At 37.8% G+C, this 24,642-nt stretch overlaps 1 protein-coding gene across 1 annotated transcript; it reads right to left on the reverse strand.

Annotated features, from left to right (window-relative positions):
- Positions 1-300: 300 nt before the first annotated feature.
- LOC128989651 (G1/S-specific cyclin-D2-like) lies at positions 301-24,151 on the reverse strand. Its single transcript, XM_054411613.1, has 5 exons — positions 23,848-24,151; positions 14,563-14,778; positions 8,943-9,108; positions 2,697-2,842; positions 301-1,561 (listed from the first exon to the last, which is right to left on the reverse strand). The coding sequence occupies exons 1-5, from the start codon at positions 24,040-24,042 to the stop codon at positions 1,358-1,360; spliced, it is 927 nt and encodes a 308-aa protein (XP_054267588.1). The 5' UTR covers positions 24,043-24,151; the 3' UTR covers positions 301-1,357.
- Positions 24,152-24,642: the final 491 nt, after the last annotated feature.

Consider the following 24,642-nt stretch of genomic DNA (forward strand, 5'->3'; position numbering starts at 1 on the left):
CCACTGACCGAGGATTATGTTGATGTGTTATGTTCAATGTTATGATTATGTTCAATTATAGTCTCTTATGTTTAAACCAACTATGATGAAAAATTAAAAGAGAAGACAAAACTTTATAGTAACACATTTAATAAGAGGCTTTAATATTCCACTTGTCCTCTTTGAATAAGCAATTGCTTACAGCAGCTGGTCTATTTAGATGAGAATTCTCTGCAATCACTGCATTTTGACAAAACCTGAATTAGATAAAGGATATAAAATAACGCAGGTATTAGTAATACAATTACAAAGGTTCTACTGGAAATGTATATTTATTTGAAACAGAAGGTACAGCAGTAGCATGTTGTATGGAACCTGAGGTATATCTATATATATATATCTGATCAACTACTAAAACTACAACAGAACTTATTGATAATTTTATTGATAAAAATCGGATATGGTGACTATATTTGATTGAATCATTGACTGGTACATACTTGGTATGGTAAAACTAAACTTAACTGTATGGTGCACATTTTTTCTTATAAGTATATATTTCCATAAAGATTACAATTTTAATAAAATCTGCGAACTCTCAAAAATATTTCTTTAAAATACAACATATAATGCGAATCGATTAACAATCTAATAAAACGATATGTATAATAATATAATATATATATAAAACACTATAAGCTCTATATAAAATATAAGAAGCACAGCGATATCTACAAACTATATACAGGAGGTGTTAAGTAATATTTGTCGTATGTACAAAAGTTATGACTAAACGGTTAAAGGTTCAATGGCACTTGACTCGACTATTGCACTACGGTATTCTAACTGAGGAGGTACATAGTTGCTGAGCACCGCAGAATTACTGGAACCGGTTAAGTACAAAAACGGATTGAGCAAAACGGTCCGAAAAGATACTGTGAACGTAAATAACGACTACTGTACAAAATAAGCCCACTAATTGTATACAGGATGCATTACAGGCATTGCTGAGGGAAATTCCCTTACGAATTCTAGGAACCTAATTGTTACTCGTAGGATGTATAACCGACTTACGCTATATACATGACTCGATTTGACTAAACTTTACACTAACCAATAAACATCTAAATATACGTCAAACTAAAATAAAACTTACGGTATTAAGAGCTCCGAGTGTTCTACCTCTAACTGTAACAGTAACAAAGCGTAATTGATTGCCTTCCCCGTAGAGCCGGAGTGTTTCCTAGCTCGTTTTCTCCGATGCCGCTCAATCGCACAACCACAGGAACGTCTTAATTCGACCAGTCTTACCTTCGAAACTCCTAGTCTTTAATATTTATCACAATACAAATGCCCTAGTGGCGCAGTGCTAGTGGCGTCAGAAGTGAATATCACGGACGTCCGTGGGTGTCTCAGCTTTGGCGTGTTGCGCGGCGTGCTGAGGCTGCGGCTGCTCCAGGAGCTTCTCTGATTGGTCCACCACTGGAGGCCGTTCTACACTTGGCTCTGAGGATAACTTGGTGTTGGAGATGGCCGAAGTGACCATCTCTTCAATCTGGGACAAACAGCTTTGGAGATAGTCCTGGAACAAACAATACAATTGTAAATAGGAAAACTAATTTACCAACCTTTATTTTTTCATGTAGCCTAATTGTATTTTGAAAATGTATTTATTTGATGTACCCCTTTTGAGGGAAAATCAATAAAAGAATGATGATGATGATTAGACAGCTGCGGACTCAGTCTGTAACTTAACTATGTAGGCCTAATACCAATTATCATTCATTCATTTTTGAGTGAACCCATATCAATCAAACACTGATCACATAAAATGTAGTGCAATTCATGAGCACAAACACTGCGATGAAAACAAAATTATATGAATAGCAACTTCAAAAATCAATGAAGGTGGAGCTAAAGTTTTTTGCAAATCAGAGAAACCCCAACCAATAAAGTACAATGAATCGCCACAGTGATTTAAAAAAATGCAGTCACATGATGAAAACTGTGTAATGAGTTTCTATTATGTGGAGCCGTGATGAGAGTGGATGATTGGTCCTTTGTGTGAAGGGGGCCACTTAGATGCGGGTTAGCTCAAGGCTGAAACAGCAAATCCATTCTGATGTCAGGGTCACTATATGGGGTTAAATGGGGAAAACGTAAAATTTGCCTTTTTGTTAAGAAATTATGATGCATTTGGTTGGATTTTTAAAGAATGGAAAACATAAGTATCAATCCAGTTTGATATCATTGTCATTGAAAAAAGAAAACGTTGAATCTGTGTTTCCATTTATAAAATGAAGACAATGGGACTTGTAAACATCTTATTTTTTCAAAATGACATCATTATGAAGTCTAAACTTATAAAGTCACTTTAGCGTTTAACAAGTATTTTTTCCTCAGGAGATTATGCCAAAGGAAGTTCTATGATATAGCTGAGTAGTTAATTAATGCTCAGCTACAAATCAGAAGTTTACCGGTTCATCTAAGGTGGTTCAAAACGGGACCCGGATGTCCGATCATTATGGGATTTTATAAATAGTCCAGTCTAAAGAACCAGTTCAGTACCAAAGCTATCATCTCATCCATTCCACCCACATCTACTCATCTTCACCTTAGAATATAGGCCATACCCCATGTGTCTCATCATCTTTTATTTTATAGAAACTTATGATTTGTTTTAGATACTGTAGTTGTTTCAAGTATAAAGTATTTACCATCTCAATGTGCAGTATCCTCTGCAGCCTAAGCAGTAGTTCAGGCAAAGGAACATTGTTCTTGGAGGTCCAGTCGAGGCCATGCAGAGCAGCGGCGACACTGGCTGCGGATATCATACTGGCTGTGTATCTGCAGAACTTGTAGTCTGGAAACAAACGATGGCAATTATTGTGTGCATTCTCAGTGTAAAAAAAATTATGTGAAAGTGTATTTGAAGAATTGAAAAAAAAAGAAACAGCAAGTTCTGTAAGTGGTTGTTTGGGATTTTTGTGGCTTCATTTTTTACAACTAGAAGCATTGGTCCACTATATACACACATAAGTTGTACTACTGTATAGCTCATCCTAAATTAAACGTGTTTAATTGTTAAAAAATAATTTGTTGCATGGCGAGGCCAAATACCACCTTGGGTATCGATGGCCATGGGAGTAAGAGTAAGTAAGTAAGTATAAGAAGGGTAAAATCAAAATGTCCTGTATAACTTTTTACAATCAATACACTACATTTCAATATTGTATTATTTACAACATCTATAGTCTTATGCTTCAGTGGATGCTGTTTTTACAATTTTAATTCTAATTCCATCAACTAACAAAATACATTAGAATGTAGAATATTATTTGATTAAATGGCATTTTTTAGAATGACGTCCAAGTAAAAGAAATTTCTTGTGAAACTTTCTCACATCCCATAATATTGCCAGATTCCTTTGATTAATTATGTAATTATACAGTGTAGTGTAAATCTCAAAACACCTTTTAAGCCTTTTTCATGCAACATATTACACTGGCGACCTTCCAATTCTGATCTCATTTCAACTTGGGAGAAAAGGACCAATCACACGATAAAATCAATCAATTTTTCCCTGCATTAAAAAATAATTGTTAACCTTGATGAGTGTAAGGCTGGTTTAAGGGTGGGGGTGCGTCAGCGGTAAGAGTAAATGGGTAATGGTAATGTACAATAGCCGGAGAATGCGACGGGCTGTGTGGCCTGGTGTCCTTGTGGCTGGGCGGTCCACGGCGTGTGTGTGAGTGTGAACGCTCGCGTGTGTATGTGAACACCGTGAGAAACGCAGACTACTCGGCCTCTTTTCAAACAAGTAAATATAGTTCGTCCGCCGAAAGAACAGGTCTTCAGGTCTTCACACAAAGGATGTGTAAGGCATGTTGCCGACTTTGAGAAGAAGGCGTTGTCGGACAAGGGATTGGCTAGGATTAATTGGTCTCATGTTGGAATTTGTGTGAACGGAGTTTAATGAAAAAGTACGAATCGATTTTTGACACTTCGACTCAACATTCGCGTTGCTCCATAGGGAAGGGAACTTTGTGGAATAAAATACCCACTTAAGGTTCAAACTATGAATTTTTTACAAATATTTTCGCTTTGAAAATAAAAATAAAAAAAAATTATTCTAAAAACACTTAAAAAAGTTTCATTTAGTGGTTCACGTTATGAAGTAGTTTTTTCCAATAATCAACCACATTGCAACTTTTTTAAATTTGTACAACATAATTTTTCCCCCTTGCGTCTTTTACGTAGGTAGTAAGTACGTCTTTTTGGCATATATTTAAGTTCCGTTGACCCACAATTAGACCATCACGAGTTGAATTGTAAATCCCGATAAGTTATTGATGAATGCGAGCTTTAAGGTTGTTCTGACTGAGGTATTTAAAAGTTAAATCAATCACGCTTTAAATCTTTGAGTCGATTTACAAGCATATGCATTGAGCGATTTAAAAGCCTCCTTGGGCGATTTTTCCAGATATTAACCTAGATATTAACCACTTTTGTAAATGTTAACTGCTATATGCGTTGAATTTTGCTGATGCTTCATCGAAATATTGTATACGACTTTTAGATTAAAATATTGTTTTGACTATTGACACTACAGACTAAAATAGTATATTTCACTGTAATGTTTAGATCTGCGGTTTTTAAAAGTTGAATCGATCACGCTAAACCTAAACAAACCTTTCGGTTTGATATTCTTGAATAGTTGACTGCCATTGATCACAATAATATGGCGATGCTATACACATATTGTTTAAGGGACGTTATTTTAAAATCGTTCTATGTGTTTATGCTGATGTTATGTTAAACCGACTTGTTTGGGAGTTTTTTTGCAACTATCGTTCTTTGTCTGTTTGGCAGTAATAGCTTGCGTATGTTTCACTAGAAAGTTATTGCAAACAAAATATTAATCACGAATTCCTAGAACAATCATCATCATGCTCTGTGTTTGAACGTTCCTATCGCTCCAGACTCTGTTGTTCCCAGCCCGAGACCTCTACAGGGAGGTCGTCGCGTCGTCGCGCCGCTGCCCCAAAGAGGCCCCTAACGTCTGGTTCTTTATCAGGGCCACGAGATATGCTGATTTTCATGCCGTTGCACTCTAGCCGCCATCTTGGACACCTTATCGATATTTGCACACTTCCTGTCGCCTCTCGAGAGCAGCCTGTGATTGGTCGATGGTCGCAGAGTTCACACTCGTGTCGGGACGAAGCAAGGTCGCTATATCGATTGCACGATTTGCCTTTTCGATCTTTAGGGTCATTTTTAAAATTTAATCGCGCATCTCATTGGGAAACATACAAAAATGTGGAATTCATTGATAATTTCCGTGCGTCAGTTCGTGTTTCGCTTCTTGTGGCAGACTTTCAGTTTCAAGAGAATTCTTCACGAGAAAGTTTTCTTCGTCGATTTAAACTCTGTATGAGATTAAAATACCAAAACAACCGTCACGTTTAATCAGTGGCGAGGCAATTCTACAAAATGAGTCCGGACAAAAGAATAACTATCACAACGAACGGTGTGATAGAATTACGTAAAAAAAGACTTGTTACAGTACGTACAATTGTATAGTCAAACCCAAATCAATGTCTTATCAAATCAAGTATTCCAAGCAACCCTAACCGACTTGAGAACTAATGGACTTATAAGTGCCCATACAAATGTTTTCCGCAAAACAATGTGTTTACAAAGTGGTTTTGTAGATCACTAACAACCCTAAAAGAAATATTTAAAATCAAACACATCTCCGGCCTACTTGAGAAGTTGTGACCTTGTTGTCTATGCAAATGCAAACGTTTTCCAAGAAAGATGAATCACGGTGATGCAAGAAAGAGTCTTATAACGGACGAGGGAAGCAGACGCAGACTTACTGACGTGTGAAGTGAATACTGGGAAGTGTACCGTGACGATCTACGTGGCGTCTGTCTGTTGTGGATCATCATACACCCATACACCGGTACAATCCCACTCAGCAGGCCTATCTGACAATGTGTACCTTCATTTCTTCAATAAGAATACTTACAGATATGAAATTGATATATTGATATTATACTATAAAACTGAAATGATTGATGAAAATGGTGGTTTAACATTGTATATTTTAGACTCGTAAATCCTAAATCAATCAAACTTGTCATAACAATTTTCCCTTTTTCTTCACATTTACGCGAATCCATCAGAAATTTAAAGCGAACACGACTTCAACACGCACACGTACGTGAAAACACACGTACCGCCCCAGACGCAATCATTCATTGAAATCGAAACAAAGAAACCGACAGTCGATGTTAGCGGGGCGCGTAGTACACAGCGGGAATGAATGAATCGATGTTTTTAGAAAGACTACAGTCGAATATGGACGCAGCATTCTTTAAGATAGGATGTTGCTATGACGCTTATTTGAAGGTCGCAGTGATCACTAAACGCCGCCGGGCAAGGGGGAGGGAGTTTCCGGCCCCTCCCCCACACACAGATAACTATGATATACTGACCGTATACAATTTGGGCAGCGGACACGGACTGGTTCAAACAATAAAACATTAAGCCGTGGGTCGCGGGAAGAAATCATGATGAACAAGATCCATATCGTTAGTTGCTTTACTGAGTCGCCCCTCGCCTGGGTATTTGTACATTAGTTTATGAAGCGGACTTCGAAAGTATTATACAGATTGTTAAAGAAAAAACAATGCAAGTAAGAAAAATTTGTCACAAAATCTTTGTGACTTCTAGAGTCACCGTCACCTGGAGTATTTTTTTAAATTTCCTTTCAAATCCGAACTTCGAGAAAATATCCTATTGATGGTTAAGTAAAGAATTTAAAATATAGGTAATAACAAGATAAGTTAAATAGGCTCAAATTCAACAATGTAACAATGTAAAGTCCAACTTTTGATTTATTGCTAAGTTTGACATAAAATGCGAAATAAAGTTTCTAGACGAGATAACGTGGAAACCAACTGTGTTGTTTATGCAACAAAATGCAACAACTTATTTACTTTGCATTTCCGATGCATCAAGATAATAGCGTGATAAGAAACGAAGAAAAAACCTAAACGAGACTTTAAATTCGTAATGCAATCATTTAACTTGTTAGAATGTGTTACAATGAGCAATACACTCCAGTCCAGTGTTTGGGGGGCTTTTAATCCGGAATGAAAACATTTTGCTACACATTTGTGACAGCTAGATCCATTGAGAGATTTAAAGCCGCGTTTACACCGGAGTTTGAAACACGAGTTGCAAACAGAAATTGCAAACATCTCTAAAAACGCACATTTTTAGACGAAACATTTTGCTGTTGCAAACAGTTTTTCAGTGTTTGCAACAGAAATTTTTGTTTCCACTTGAAGTCGGTAAAGATCAAAGGGAGTTGCAAACTCTTTGTTTGCAACACTAGTTTCGGTCACTATGAGCCGTTGAAACACGAAACAGAAACATTTCTCCGCCATCCCCTTCCCTACATCCTCCACTCTCACTCACGACGTGATCACTCGCACCACCCTGTGTCTCGACTCAGTGTTAAATTAATCGGAAAAATGCTGTTTGACTGTCAATGAATTAACACTAACCTCAAATGACAAGGTCGTCTAATTTAAAAATAACAATAACGTCTCATGTGGATTAAAAGACTTATAATTAAGTCCTTGTAATCTTTAAAATTAATAATAATTTTAATTTGATGATTCATACAATCACCAATGTTCACCCAGCATCGTCTCGGCCTACGTTGATATGACAACACGACACACGCCGCCGCGGCTATCCTCGACACTTGACATCCTCGGAATAATCAGAACCAGAACGAGGCGAGTCATAATCAAGGTCGAAATTATTTCAAACATTTTCATGAAACGTGGAAACAAATCATGAAATAAAAATTGCAAACATTTATTTGAAACTACTGTTTGCAACTGCTGTTTGCAATAAAAGTTTGCAACTTTTTGTTTGAAACTCCGGTGTAAACGCGGCTTAAGAACCATCTTTGTAACTATTTTGTAATTGGAGATTGAATAGTTTGAACTCGGTGCAACATTGTAGCCGGTTTATCACTGGTGCCTTGTTGACGTACAGAGTTTAAGTTCAATCAGCTGTTTTTAGCCTCTTATCTTATCCAATGAATGGGCAAGTCAGATGGTCATTGCCAGTCATTAGTAATTCTAGCCTCTCTAGTTTAATTAGCATTTCCTGTCTCCCAAAACCAACTCACTTTGTTCGTCTTATATCACCGTCAGGAACAGAAATGTCGGGATATCAGTGATAACACCTTATTAATGTACGGTAGTTTATTTTCACCAGGATTATTTCGTAGATTGTTCCAATTTAGTTCCTTAGTTATGGTAGTTTTACTTAGTCCTTTGCCTTATAAACCAATCGAAACTTAAACAATAGGTCTAAAATCTAAACAAAATAAAGCTGTTGATATGTTCAAGTTGTCAAATATAGGGTATAGCCAACTAAAAAAAAAAACAAAAAAAAAACCTAAGGTTACAAATGTTTGATTGAATAGTACTTTTTTTTACAGTAGGTGTAACGAAAAAATGTGGTAGGACCACATTTGAGCTTAAACTAAATATTCACTTACATACTACACAGAAGTAGGCATTCCATTCCTATGTTAAATTTATAGCAATTTTTCGTTTCAAAAATGACTTGTATAATAACTGAAACACTGTTTGGGTGTCCTATGAAATGCCCCTTTGGCTGTTTTAATCAAATCATACATAAATAAAACCTACAGCAGCCATAGCATAGAACCTTTTGTCCCCACTATCAAATTATAGAAAATTTATAGAAAAATATACAAGAGCGACACACACTCTGATAGTGGCTCTATATCTAATTAATAAATTCATTTATGTTCTCTTTTGTAAACAATTTCGACAGCGGATCCATGAATGGAATGTCTTATTCAGTGCCCAAAGCCAACATTAGCAAGAATTGAACACTCGTACCTCTGGCACACAGGGCGATGAAGGTTTGGGCGTGTCGTCGGACCATGTGACACTCGCAGGACTGAAGATCTAGAGGAACTCTGGCGAGAATGTGACTGACAAAGTCATACGCCGTCACTGCGGATATCTCCCACTTGAGCTTGGCTAAGACCAGGACCTCCCACCTCTGAAACAGGGACACTGTCAGGACCATGGCAGACGAGGACGTGGTCGGGGAGGATTTAGAACTTAGGGGAGAAAGCTACTGTACGCCATGCAAGAATTGGCTCATCTAAGACCAGGACCTCCCACCTCTGAAACAGGGAGACTGTCAGGACCATGGCAGGCGAGGACGTGGTCGGGGAGGATTTAGAACTTAGGGGAGAAAGCTACTGTACGCCATGCAAGAATTGGCTCATCTTAGACCAGGACCTCCCACCTCTGAAACAGGGAGACTGTCAGGACCATGGCAGACGAGGACGTGGTCGGGCAGGATTTAGAACTTAAGGGAGAAAGCTACTGTACGCCATGCAAGAATTGGTTCATCTTAGACCAGGACCTCCCACCTCTGAAACAGGGAGACTGTTTAGGACCATGGCAACGAGGACGTGGTCGGGGAGGATTTAGAACTTAGGGGAGAAAGCTACTGTACGCCATGCAAGAATTGGCTCATCTTAGACCAGAACCTCCCACCTCTGAAACAGGGAGACTGTCAGGACCATGGCAGACGAGGACGTGGTCGGGGAGGATTTAGAACTTAGGGGAGAAAGCTACTGTATGCCATGCAAGAATTGGCTCTTCTTAGTGGAAAGCTGCACAGCGCAAGAATTGCAATTTATCCATAGTAAATATTATTCAATAGAAAGCTACAATCGTGTTAGGAACTCTTTTTGCGTGGAAGCATAATAATAGTAATGTAATATAGATAGGCTGAAAGTTTAAAAGACGCTATTAGATTGGAGTTGGTAGATCAAGATGGGAACAAATAGGATTCTTGTGATATGGGGGAAAAGGTTAAGATTGTTGGTAGATGGTCTACAGGCAGTTGAAGGGTTGTTCTTACGTATAAAATAACTTTTAACAAACTATAACTGGAAGTCAGAAAAGATCATTTTAGCGATCTTAATATGTATAGGCTTATGCTTAACTATCTATAACCCGATTCCTTCCGCGGAATTTTAAATAACCTATGCGGTGCTGTTAGGGTATTTTCTGCCACAAAATTGGATGCAACAATATTTTTTTTTAATTTTTAGTAGTTCTAGTAGTTAATTGTTTATGGATACCGTGGGCTAGTTTATAAAACTGGGTTATCTGTTTCCAACACTTGTCACAATTTTATCCTAAAGGACTTCAGTGCACACCCCCGTTCAAGTCTCTCTACACGCAAATTGTGATCGGGAATGTTTTTGAGTCAAAATACAATTTTATCGTTCTAATAGTGTTTACAAATGTTGAGTTGTAAATATAGTTCATTGAAATTTTCCATTGTCAAGTCTAAACTATTATTGCGGACAGATTTTCATTCATAGACCTACACCAAGAAAGAAGGATAAATAGAAAACTATGCCTTCATTATACCCGATACATTATGGAAATGTAAATTCTTCTATTTACAATCTTTTCACATCAAAATCATCGGAAACGCCATTAGCGTTCAAACGAGTTGCTAAAACCAATTCAGAATGTCGTTTAACAAACAAGAACATGTCAAGTTGGACAACAACCCATGTCGGAAATCAATGTTCCCTTTAAAGAGCCAGCCAAAATATTTCGAGCCGATTAAAACAAAACACGTTCTTCAAACGATCGCGACACGTAAAAAAGAAACCCGATCGTTGGTCGGCGCTGCACACTACACTTTCATCTACGGCCTTGGGCGGAATGAAAAACTGGTTCTCGTTTTGTTAAGTTAATAACGAAATGAGCCGAAGCCATCCGAGCCCCACTCGGCGTGTAATAAGGCGGTGCCAGGCTACAATCAGCTGAACAAATATCATTGTTGAGTTACGACGGTGGTAAATTAGAGTGAAATTAGGGATTTATCCGTGTACGATTCGAGCTCATAGAGGACCTTATTTGTATAACGCCGGGACAAACGGAATCTACATAACTACGAGGGGGGAAAACAAACGGAACATAATCCAAACATAACACTCTCACCGTTAACACCGACGACAGGAAATAGCTGGCATTCCGGGTCGAGTTCCACTACTTGAGTCCACGGTTGTAAAGATAAACATTTCGGCAGGAGGAAACGGGCTGTCTACTAGATACGAGACAGTAACACTAAACGTTATACAAACCAACGAATACTCGTGTAGACCCATGGAAACTGTTAGTTGGGAGTCTAACCTCGTTAACCTGTCAGTACATTTTCCCGGTCCTCATCGTATAAGTGGGTGATGAGGTCAACTACAGGATTTCCAAAGTGTTAAGTACGCAGTATAATTGGTAATTACCTCTCGAAGCACCCCGCCACTACCGGAATGCCGACCAATCGTGGAGAAGACCTGTGAGCCGCGTGAAATCTATAATGTCTTATTAACAGACCCTCCAGCTTCTTGCCGGGTTTTTTGTCGGAGTACGACCACCTACCAGTCCGCGTCTACAGTGGATTCCTTTGTCTGGTCCATGCCTTGGATTACACGCTCATTGCCGTTAATGAGGCTCCATCGCGGATTACTTAATTATAATTGTCTGAGAGAAAACGTGAATGGTGTGACGATTGGATTGGTTTCCCATTGTTAAGTTCTATCGTTGTTAAGTGAGCAAGAATTTACGTGGTGTTCAATGTCGTATTTCAGAGCAATTTTACAACTGGAAATACCAGAGTAAGGCCTGGCAGCAGTTATTTACAAATACATCATCCCATTTGGTCATAATAATGTCGTTAGTGAAATGATCTATAAATAAAGAGAAGACGTAAATGCACTCAATCGGTGCCGAACATTACCGTAACATTGTCTTCACCTGATGACGTAAAGGATGATTAATATCTACTGGGAAATGTGTAATGCACTAATGTACTATATTAGAGTTATCAGGGTCTAAAAGTTTGCCGAGAAGATTACAAACCAACATTCACAATTTATTTACCTCACATTTGGAAACATCCAATAAAATTCTTTTGTGATTTGGGAAAGACCCCATCAATTTCTCTACTGCAAATACTTTTCAGAGAAAAAGATCCTAAACCGAGATTAGATCTTTGTTCTGAAACAAATGAAACGCCAACATCTCCTAGGGACGTGTCGGCTCGTGGGGCGAAGACCTGACAAAAGTAAAGGCCTCGACCGATGTTCCGAGAAGTCCCGACCTTCTGGCAAGTTATTTGGAGGGATACTGGAGTGGAGCCGACAAACGCGGGCTCGACGGCCGAGAGCGGCGCGCGGAGTGATTTACTACCTCCGCGGAGGCGCTAACGATATTCACAGAATGAATGAGAACCGAGGACTCAACTGTTGCCAAAACCTGAGTGGGAGACTGGGTGAGGTCTGTGTGTCCTTGGACATTCACTGTGGTCCTGTCTGGGGATGTGGACGGGGTTATACACTTTGAGGATACTTGGACATTCACTGTGGTCCTGTCTGGAGATATGGACGAGGTTATACACTTTGAGGATACTTGGACATTCACTGTGGTCCTGTCTGGGGATGTGGACGGGGTTATACACTTTGAGGATACTTGGACATTCACTGTGGTCCTGTCTGGGGATGTGGACGGGGTTATACACATTGAGGATACTTGGACATTCACTGTGGTCCTGTCTGGGGATGTGGACGGGGTTATACACATTGAGGATACTTGGACATTCACTGTGGTCCTGTCTGGGGATGTGGACGGGGTTATACACTTGGACATTCACTGTGGTCCTGTCTGGGGATGTGGACGGGGTTATACACTTTGAGGATACTTGGACATTCACTGTGGTCCTGTCTGGAGATATGGACGGGGTTATACACTTTGAGGATACTTGGACATTCACTGTGGTCCTGTCTGGAGATATGGACGGGGTTATACACTTTGAGGATACTTGGACATTCACTGTGGTCCTGCCTGGGGATGTGGACCGGGTTATACACTTGGACATTCACTGAGGTCCTGTCTTATACATCGCTGGCCCGTCCACGCCCGTGCGTGGAACAACGTATACAGCAAAGCAAGGGGTGAGCCGGTACAGTACAGTACAAAGGTAAACTGAACTGCTAAAATGATTTTAAGGCAGTGACCAGGATCCGAACCCACGACATCGCTGCCTTAAGCCCGAAGTCCGTGACGCTAACTGAGCCCATCTCTAGCCATGAACTGAGCCACCGACTCATTAAGAGTTCCTTGATGTTTCAGTCCAGGGAGCCGAAACCCCGGACTGAGACTATTCTACGACCAAGTAAGTCATCTTCAAAATTTTTTTCACAAGCAAACACACACCATAGTGTGGGGACAAGAGAAAGCGTTCAGAGTTTGTACAGGATCATGGCTGCTGCAACTGAGGACAGATGCTGAGGAACCTGTCCAGGTAGTTGATACTAAGTGGGAACACATCCTCCTGTGTATTTTATTCGGGAAATGAAAGTTGGCGTGTAGGATATCAAAGTTTCTAGTCAGGAAAGTGTCAGGGCCATTTTTCAAATAAATGTTAATCATAATCAGGCTATTTTAAATCATACTAATATTATCACACTAAATATTAGTATCATTGAAATGACCTGATAACAACTTAAGGGTGCCAGATAAAAAAAATAAAGATGTGTATGTTTGAATTGTAATTATGCTATACTATACTTTCTTAATTTAGAGAATGTTGGCATTTTTCCAACAGTATTGGAATGATAGACTACAATATTAACTTAGTGCTACAATATTTAACATGGTGAACTCATTGTTAAGAGCTCAACTAGTAACAAAAATGAATGAATGAAAAAATCCTGGTGGCTTTAAAACCGCGATCATTCAGGAAAATCAAAGGATTACCGGATACCGCGTTGGGAGGAAGCAACATAATCGCTTTTAAAACGGAAGTTTGGGAAGGGAAACCACTGAACCAATGAACTGCCTCAAGATGTGATAAGAAAATCAGCTGAGCGACCTACGCTCTAGATAAGAGATAAAATCATCAGATGGTCCGGTAGTTCGACACTTTGGCTCGCCAACTTAAAATAAACAAAATTGTTTGTCAACTTTTTTCTCATTCTAATAGATTGCTTTCTTAAAATAGTTACTGAGCAATTTAATTCCATATTTTATTAATGTTTTACCATTGTATTACCAATTAATTCAGATAACGACGCAACTTGATTTTTACTGAAACTGAAATAAATGGCAAGTGCAAATGGAGTAAGGATTTTTTTAGTTATTGCTTAGCTGTTCCTTTAAGTAAGACTTATTAAACACAATATGAAGACCATGTGGGTCGAGTTTCGAGCTATCCAACGTCCAACGAGTCTAGAACTTTGTTTCTTAACAACACTTTGTAGTCAGAACATACCCACAGTAGTACTCGCCTTTCATACCACTGAAATAAAAATGTTCCAGAGATTTATCAACTATCTAATCAGCATATTTGAATTCCTAAATTTGATCACGGATTCAAGACTCTCTAGAATTTGCTTAAGAATGTTTAAGTATAAAAATAACTCACCCACAGATCTTGGAGAGTGATAGAGTTGTCTGTGTAGTAGACTATCGTCTCAGCACTGACTGGCCGAGGTTCTCTCAGTTTGGACGCCACGAGCAGACAAGCGCTGCCCAGCAGTTGAAGCTGAGACTTCTTGATAGGGCAGATGCTGAGGAACCTGTCCAGGTAGTTGATACTGAGTGGGAACACATCCTCCTGACACTTCTGCTCTTCGCACACCTGGGGACAAGGGAAGAGTTCAGAGTTTGGACAGGATCATGACTGCTGCAACTGAGGACAGATGCTGAGGAACCTGTCCAGGTAGTTGATACTGAGTGGGAACACATCCTCCTGACACTTCTGCTCTTCGCACACCTGGGGACAAGGGAAGAGTTCAGAGTTTGTACAAGATCATGGCTGCTGCAACTGAGGACAGATGCTGAGGAACCTGTCCAGGTAGTTGATACTGAGTGGGAACACATCCTCCTGACACTTCTGCTCTTCGCACACCTGGGGACAAGGGAAGAGTTCAGAGTTCGGACAGGATCATGGCTGCTGCAACTGAGTTGAATAGTGAAGAACTTCGTTGGTCAGTGAGGCTGAGGCTGTTAAGCTTTAAAAGGAAAACTAGAATATTATGCCAAAAGGAAAGTTCATTATTAGGACGGATTCATGGGTGCTGCAACGAAAAAAGATTGGAAAAATTATCAACATCGACTGTCAGAGAAGCAAGCTGTGGAAGCAAACTGGAAATTATTCAGAATTCGCGTTGGCTCCAGAATTGATCCTCGGAAACTATTACAGTAGAACCTTGATAAGAAGACTCTCATGGGGATCATTAAAAAAGACTTGTTATCAAGGTTGGCTCCTTATTGAGGTTTGCATAACATGTGATTAAGGGTAAAGTAAATTAAAGGGGATATGAAAATGACACTTGTTTTCAAGGGTGACTTGTTATCGAGGGTCTTCCTATCGAGGTTCCACTGTATAAAAAAACAACTTAAGATAGTAAAATGAAGTACATGAAGATAAAATTACCCTGTAGACTGTTAATATCTGAGAATATTGAGAACTGGAAGGTCACGCATTAAAAGTATTATTTTGGGCGAAAATATTACTGCCTACAATGTAGGATTTTTAACAACACAATTGGCAAACTGCGACTCAACTGGAACGGTCAAAAAGGACGCGACCTTGGTGCGATGTTATGTTATACGTATTTCAGAGCAGGGCCCATGTTTTATAGTACATTATCGATACAGTGCAGTAGACATGACTTGCAAACTGCTGTCGACAGCCCATACATATCCATCAGCAACTAAAACCTGCCACGCCACTCGACCACGGGTCGTGTCACCGAACAATGAATGATCCGTATTATATATTGTACAGGCTGAGTTGAGTACGACGAACAATTTTTGTTTTCACATAGGCCTACTGAGTCACTTGACGAAGAATCCATATCATGAACATGTTGTTTGACTAGGTTAAGACCATAGCTCATTATACAGGTTGTCCCACTTAAAAACGAATATCGAAATTGAGTACGGTACAGTTTGTGATGGTTTGTGTCACTAACAACAAATAGTCTACAGTAATCGTAAAAATTTAGTTCTTTTTGTGTTGCCTAGCAACGGATAATTGGAACTAAGGAATAGTCGGATTTCTTTTAAATGTTGCCTTAACAACCAATAATAAAAAAAATGGTTGAACAAATCTCGTCACATTAAACTGAATACTGTAATCCATATTTTGCCCAGATTATATCGATCAATACCCGTTCGACTTGACTGATTTCCTATCAGACTAAATAGTTGGTACAAACCGTTCTGTGATGCTAAGTGTCGAAATGGTGTCTGTACACCAATCTGTTTGATGTTCTACTGATCAAAGTTATTCGGTATATTATTCCCATTCTTTGTATATTCATAGCAAAATCCCAGCTTATCGGTGAGTCATATAAATGAATGTATGTGTAATTTCAACCAGTTTACATAAATGTCTCATTACATTACATTTTCCAAAACGTGAACAATTTAGACGATTTTCAAGACTTGAAACAACCCATGTCCCTACACTCAGGGTTACACAAGTTATACGATGTTTTGACGGAGACGGCACTATCGTAGTGTCGTTGTAAGTGTGTGTGTGTTAGTGAGGAGGCCAGACAGCGGAGGCCGGAGTTGGGGGCGGCGCCGTGGAGGCGGGAGGTTCACTAGGGATGCCGCTAACACAAGTACAACGTGCATCCTACATTGACATTCCTACATGTACACAACCGACGTGTAAACGCATCCAACATGTATACGTGCTGTGGACAACGGATACTACGTGTGCAGGCGATTTGAAAAAGCCGATACTGTTGGTTAGATAGGCCTACTTTTTTTCTAAAATTGAATTAGGTCGATTTAAAGTGGGCACTGAAATAAATTTTATTTTTCCTATTTAGTTTTCAAACCATTTTAACTTGAGACTGATGGTTCGGAAAATCCTTGGTTAGACGTTTAAAGACTCCCCCAAGAAAATAGAAAATCCCATTTTATGGACATTTTAAGGTTGACATGAATGCGTTAATTCATCCAACAACATATTCAAACCAATATAAACTTGTAAGTATAACTTTGATTGGTTGAAAGATAAACTAGTCTTTTGCAAGACCCTTCTCTCAAACTGGAAACTCCGAGCTCACAGGCAGGCGCAGATTATCTCACTGGGTTGGAACGGTAACCAGAATTATTTTACTAAATTGTCCTAGCAAGTCCTAGTTTAACGCAAACTAACAATTTGGCTAAACACTAAAATCTCCAAACATAGCCACCGATTCCTGGTGAAATCGGAGGTACTGTATAGATTTTATATCCCCTCTAAAAGATATAATTACAGATGCAGAGTAGTATTTTCTGGCTAGAGGATATTCAAATATCGAGAACATGCTTTGGAAAACATGCTATTTGCAAAATTTATCATGATTCTATTTTTAAATATCACACTTTATAGTTTCAATCCAGAAAGATAATTAATTGTCAGGTTAAAAGCTTTAAAGTTAGAATGTTAAAAAAGTTGAAAAAATGAAATAACTAGGTACTTTTGAACGTGCTTCCCAAGAGTATTTCTTGATAGGTGAAATGAAACACATATCAACATTGTAACGATTGATACGATAGCGATGTCAATTTGAGTGGACGACAGATGAAGAGGCCCGACGTGTGTTTGTGTGTGTCTGTGTGTGTTGAATGTGTGTCGTATTTGATGTGTGGGCGCCAGGCTGCTAGGCGATTTGCCGATCGGATGTTTGCCGAGTGGCGCCCGCCAACAGCTGGGACTGATAACATAGAGATAACACAGCAACAGAAACAGGACCACAGGGATGGGTACGGAGGCTTGGGTATGGTCAGCAGGGCTGGATATGGATAACATAGAGATAACACAGCAACAGAAACAGGACCACAGGGATGGGTACGGAGGCTTGGGTATGGTCAGCAGGGCTGGATAGTGGATATGGATAACATAGCTCGTGATAGGGGTTTGAGTTCTATTAGCTGAGCACTGCGGTGGGTCAGAAGAAAGAGTGGATGTAGCAGTTAGGTTGAAATCACTGGGGAATAATTCGCTGGGTGAAGAGACAAGAGTTCAATCAAAATGGTTGGATATTAAGGATTTTTGCAGATCGGGGAGGATAATTGAACATTCCTGCTTGAAAAATATTCAAGATCATGTAAGAAACTCATAAGTAGTATTGGGTATTAAGAGCGGCAGACTTGGTTTCGTATCACGCTTATAATAAAGAAGGAATACATTTCTGTAACATTACTTTTTAAACAAACTGACTCGCTAAAATACAGATAAATGAAAAGACTATCCACGTACTAATGAACATATAATAAATTAAATGTGTAAGTTTCCAATTAAATTAAATAACCTAGGCAGTAGATTCTTAGAGGTAGTTCAAATGTCTAATTTAACGACGCCAAATCACCAGAGTAATTTACAGTGTTGGGGATTTATTGGAAGAAAAAAAAATGCTTAAAAGTGACGAGGTTACATAAAATAGATTGTACGACGGGTTCAGATATCCCACTTCCCCTAGTTAATGCTTATGGAAAGCCATTAATATGAGGGATGAGCCTGTTACAACGCTAGTTTAGATCACTGACATATTTATGACGCGAAATCGTGTAAATCAGATAAAAAAGCGACCACAGGGCTCAAACTGGGAAGAATAGAATTAAATTCTAAATATCGACATTAAAAAGTATGTACTATTTTAGTTAAGTTTTAAACATTTTTGAGGAGTTTAGTCAAACGATGTAACCCTTTTTCTTAGTAAATACGATGTAAACAAGTAAAGGTTGCATTTAAAATTTTAACAAACTAAATTTTATCAGGCCTAAGTTAAATTTGCAGCATATACAAAGAATTTAAACTTTTTGACAAGCAGATTAAAATAGTGGACGTCAAAAAAACTACGTTTATACTTATTAATCGTTTGATATAATAGAATTATCAATAATGGACCTATTTAACATAGTTAATTAAAAAAAACATTTCGGTAAGAATGGTACAGTAATACTGTCAGAAGAGCTTAGACTATTTTGAAAAAATTGTAACTAAAACAAATAACCCAAAAGCCCGAAACATCACAAATTATTTTAAAATATTCACAGAAATCGAACAAGAAAGATTTCAAAGAAATAATTCATGTGTTTATCTGAGGCAAAAACATCGTTTTTACTGTGTATATAACAGTTTACATACAAAATGAAGTAACGCTACCTTGTGATGTCCCATAATGCGTACAAGGCGTGTAGTGAAGGCTTATTTGTTTTAAAGTGAATATTTATTGATACAGTAGTTATAAATAAGTAGTTCACTTCTTTACAAAGAATAACGCGAAATAATATAGGCTATAACTATAGAATTTATAAATCTCGTCTATCGTAAATATAGTATCGATTGAGTTTAGCTTTAAAATGGCATCTGTAAGTAAAGCATTGATTAAAAATGTTAATACAATTTGAACAAAGTAATTACTTTGTTTTGTTTGCAGCGAATAGAATATTTGCATATAATAAAATATAGTCTACGTTAAAAACAGAACAAACATGAAACATTGTTCGAGATTTTGCGATGTCTACGAAAAATATCACATTTAAAGCACACGCCCTACAAAAAATCATAAATAAAAAAAGCATGAAATATCTACTCGCCAGTTTAGCTTTTCTGCATCGTGTTTGAAATACAGTACTGACAGTTTTATAATATATTTGATTTCGTTGTAGTTGGGGATATATACTAAGACATAAAGTGTTATATACATACGCAAAACATTATGGATAGCAATGGTAAATATTTGCCGATAAAACAAATGATTTTAAGTTTGCAGACTCGATATATATTTTATAGAACGTCAAGTTTTTTACACAATGTTTGCCAATTTATCTGTTAGATCACATCGATCCTTTAAATTTCCTAAATATACACAATTGACGCAAAATCCTCACTAAAACTTGATTGGGATACATCTATGTATTCAACAAGAATAAATAATATTTTGTCGAAAGAAAGTAAGTTTTTTTACTATTGAACCACGAAATATTCAACAATTGAACTACAATGAATTCAACACGGCGTCACCAACAGAATTGCTTCATTTTGGATTGTTGAGTCAATTGCGCCAGAACCTGTTTTTGCTTACTACTTAGGCCTATTTGTGGGTAGCAAAAGTAAAAAAAGAATTTTAAAATTAATGATATGTAAAATACCATAAGCTATACGTAAGATTGGGAAACTTATTATAATACCTTTATTGTGATTAAAAACTAATACTTAAGTTAATTGTTTTAAATATCGCGATTTTACAGTATTAATTAAAATTGAACGTTACAAAAATTAATAGGCTCGTAGGCTCTACAAAGCATTAAGTTACAATATATAAAACGTATCTTAATGTGAAGATACATTATATACGAACATGTCAACATGCCTTCTGTATATTTAAATTAAATCCTATATCTCTGTAAAATAATAATAAACTTTATCATTTTAAGTACTTTAACTCTTAATGAGAGTTACAAGTTTTTAACTGTTCCGTGTTCGAAACCTTCACTATATTCGTGACGTTTAAAGGTTAATATTTATTTTGAGGTAAAACCAAAACTTAAGAATACAATTTTGTATAATGGTGCGGTATATGTTTTTTACCATCACCCATACAAGTCTACAATGACGAATCAATTATTTATATTTAAACTATAATATAGCTCTCAATATTAGTGCGTAGTCAATACAATGTAACAGTTTTAGACTATTTTCAAATGCGTCGAAATCTATTAATCCTAATTTAAATAGATTTACATTTAACTATTAGAACAGATTTTAACATTCGTTCTTTTTCAATCGGCCATACAAATTTATAATGCTATATAAATTTAATGTTAATAATAATACAGTATTAATAGTTAAAGAACGATATCTTCCGATCGATGGAGACGAAGAAAGACCACCATCTTCGGTAATAATGTAAAAAACTGTAGATGCTGTAGAAGTAGAACTGTACGTAGTTGATAAAATAGCATCCTGAAGAAAAAATCTACGTCATTGGCATTTCCCGTGATTATGCCAGATTTCTAGCCTCGTTTGGTCGCGCTGATTTCGTTACGAGAAATTCAGATACGTGGCGATTTTGCAATCGAATTTAATATCCCTCCAAGGAAAGTTTTGTCTAACATTATACAGGGTGGGGCAATGAAAGCACCCCAATTTATAAGCTGTACAAACTCAATAATATTCACCCTATAGATATAAATAGCACATCAAAACACAGCTTATCTTTTGCCATTTTAAATTAACAAAGTAATTTTTCCATTTCTTGAGAACAAAATTATGCAAGTGACGTCCTTGTCCTACTTGACATTCCTTTTAAGGCACAACTCCATCAAATACTCCTCCAGCATTTCTTTAGGTTCACTTTAGTTTTTGGACAATTCTTAGCTTCAGTTCAAGCAAATCTGTGGGGCGACCTTGAAAAACCTCGAACTTCAAGTAACTTACTAGAACAACCCCCCCCCTCCCAAAAAAGGAGCCAACAACAAAAGCTTCCTGGAAAATCCCTTTGGACTTTGAGTTACTGCGACTCGCACTCTTTCAACTTTTGCTGGTATACAAAGAGTTTTGCGGCACCCACCGATTATTTTTTAGGTTAAAGCGTTTATGCTAAATAATTTTACCCAGTTAACCATTGTTTTCCAATCGGGAACAGCACCATGTTGACCAAGGATGGAATGTGGTCCAAACCAAACAATCTCTTGTTTTTTGCACAAAAATCACTGTTTTAAAAATAGGTTTCCCCATCAAAATCTCAGTGTTAATAGCCACAGGCATAATATTTACTAAAATTGCATAGTTTAATGGATGTTATAAGCACAGCTGATCATTCGTTGTTGCAACAATTAACATGTGACATGTAAAACAAATTGTGGCGTTCTCATTGCCTCACCCTAGTTCTGGTAATTCTGTTTGATGAATCAAAGGAAATTGTTACAAGTCAATGTTTACTACATGCGTTTCGTTCATATAGGATATTAGACAATTATCCACTGTATGATACAGATTTTGATAATATAGAGTAAATGTAGCGTTAGGTATTAGTTGTATGCTAAATACAGAATCAATGTTTACAATCTCTTTCAGGAGCATTTAGACCCACCCTTGTCCTTTGTTAGCGCTGATTCCTCTTGGGATTTCGGCACGAGCCGATCCTCGGGGATTACGTTTTTTGTTGTTTTACTTTGTGCTTACCAAAATACACCTGTTTACTTTTCCGGAACTTTTAGCAAATGTAGGTTACGTATATGTATGACTTATAAGTCTATACTTATAACGGTAACGATGAGAAAATAATGCGTCAGTTTTGTGATTGAAATACATATTTGAAAGAAGAATAAAATATGTAACAATGTCAGAAGTAAGAATGATATCACTGCCATATTTTATAGAAGAAAATTATATTTGTTGCGTGCGTTTTCTTATTATATTTTTGATACTATTCAAAGGATGAATACATGAATAACCTACTTGTGCAAACTTGTACTTGCATACAAAATGACCCGCAATGAATATATTCCTGAATATAGCTTTTTCGTTCTACGAATATTTTTTTCAAAACCATCACAAATATTATATTTTATAGATACACCGGTACCAGTATTAGCTACAACTGTAAACCTGTTTCGCCTTTTAATAGGGTTTAAACCGTTTAAAACCCTTTTTCAATTTCAGGAAATTCCATCCTTGTAGTGCTATTGAGAAGTTGTTTTAGCTTAATAGTTAATGTAAAATAGTGTAATAAGGATGATGGTATTGCAAGATAAAAATGATTACAATAATGATAAGAATTATTCTGATTATTTAAACGATTTTAAGACTTTTAACCTTTAATTTGTTGTGCAATACAGTACTAAGTACACAAGGTCTACAGTCAAGTTTGCTATCCCAAAAGTGACGAACGCGTGATGATGGTGCAGTTTTGTTGTTTTAAGAATTGTAGGCATTAATGAATCGAAGTAATGTAACTAAATCTATTAATAGCGACTTGATTCGACTTATACTATACAATCAAGATTTTAAAACTCTTGAAAAGGGTAATAAGGCTACATGTTAGTCTACATTACGAAATCTCACAAATGACAAAATCTCCAAACTGTCGTCAAGTCAAGTAGATCGTGTCTCTTAACACTTAATTAAGTAATAGCTCTAGCTGCATCCTAGGTTTTCTCATGCACCGTAAAAGTTTTTAGTAAGGATTGATTGATAACTGAAAACTGGATTTTATTCTTTCCTTCAGGATGAAAGGTAACATAAATCATATGCAATACCATGCAGGTTAAACTAATTGCCTATTTACTTATATGCAGTATCTTTGTTGTTATCATTGTCATCCCAATTTTATCGGTCTTTGAGACTTTAAACCATAAGAACTATCAAATCGTCTAATTCAATCTATACATGCACTTGATTGTATGCTTAACACTACTCCGCTTATAAGTTCTTATAAGTTGAATCAGCTGATTGTTACGAACGCTTACATTATTAGCATTATTATTACATTATTAGCTTACATTATTGTTTATTGCACCCAACGTAATCAGCTGTTTCTCGTATTTCCTCAGTCAGTATTGATATTTGTTTTATTGCGCTCTAGGTACTTTGAACAGATGTGATCAGCTGATTCTTGTGTGTTCTCAGCATTTTTTCACTATACCTACTGTTCCTCAGCACTGTTGTTATTGTTATTGTTGACACTGTACCCACCTCCCACATCCAATCAGCGACAATCCTCCTCATGTCCGGATTCAGTTCTCTCTGGACACACTCGAAGTAGTTGATGCCGCTCGCATACTTGTCCTCGTCCGTCAGCAGGTTCCTCAGCACGCGTGCGTCGTTCAGCAAAGCCGGGTCAGCGTAGGATCTACATTCGCACTCGGTTTCGCAACATAATAAATCCATATTTGATATATTACAAACACTTCGGTACACTAAACGCACTTAGGAATCGGAAGGAACTAACGTTTGAGAGCTCGCCACTACGCGACTGCACGACTTACACCTGGAGGCAGCCCAGGCAGGAATGATAAAAATTAAAGAGTGGTGGAATTCCTCGCCGGCTCCCCACCACCTGATGTTTCCCATAGCCCCCCCTTCCACACCGGAGAATGAAAGACATTGCGGGCGAGCTTCACATATCCGCCGCCGCAGCGCTGCCGGCGCCTGCCACTCTTGTTCTTGTTGTGGTCCAGGGTCCAGTCCAGTCCCAGTCCCAGAGCTAGACAAAGGAGGCCTTGCCTTCGACGTGGACTGTCCCTGCGTCGCCACTGTCGGCAAACATCGCCAACTTTCCCTTTGTTACACGATTAAATCGGGTCTATTGCAAAAGTTCAACACATCAGTGACAAGTCTAGGAACATTTAAACTGTTTGACGATGATATCGAAAATTGACAAGAAAGAGAGTTTAACCTAGCCTAACTAAAACTGGCAAAGAAGCTAAGATAGGTTGATCAATTAGATAAAATCATGTATAATCGGTTATTCTGTTGGCGAGAATGTAA

The sequence above is a fragment of the Macrosteles quadrilineatus genome, unplaced genomic scaffold, assembly GCF_028750875.1.
Source record: "Macrosteles quadrilineatus isolate MER2022 unplaced genomic scaffold, UCM_ALF_1.0 Scaffold_3__2_contigs__length_128488019, whole genome shotgun sequence".
NCBI lineage: Eukaryota > Metazoa > Arthropoda > Insecta > Hemiptera > Cicadellidae > Macrosteles > Macrosteles quadrilineatus.

Coding starts and splice junctions, on each gene's coding strand:
- LOC128989651 (XM_054411613.1), bottom strand. CDS start 24,042: ATGGATTTATTATGTTGCGAAACCGAGTGCGAATGTAGATCCTACGCT. Junction 14,779..23,847: donor TCGCTGATTGGATGTGGGAG/GTGGGTACAGTG, acceptor CCTTGTCCCCAG/GTGTGCGAAGAGCAGAAGTG. Junction 1,562..2,696: donor GGATACTGCACATTGAGATG/GTAAATACTTTA, acceptor TGTTTGTTCCAG/GACTATCTCCAAAGCTGTTT.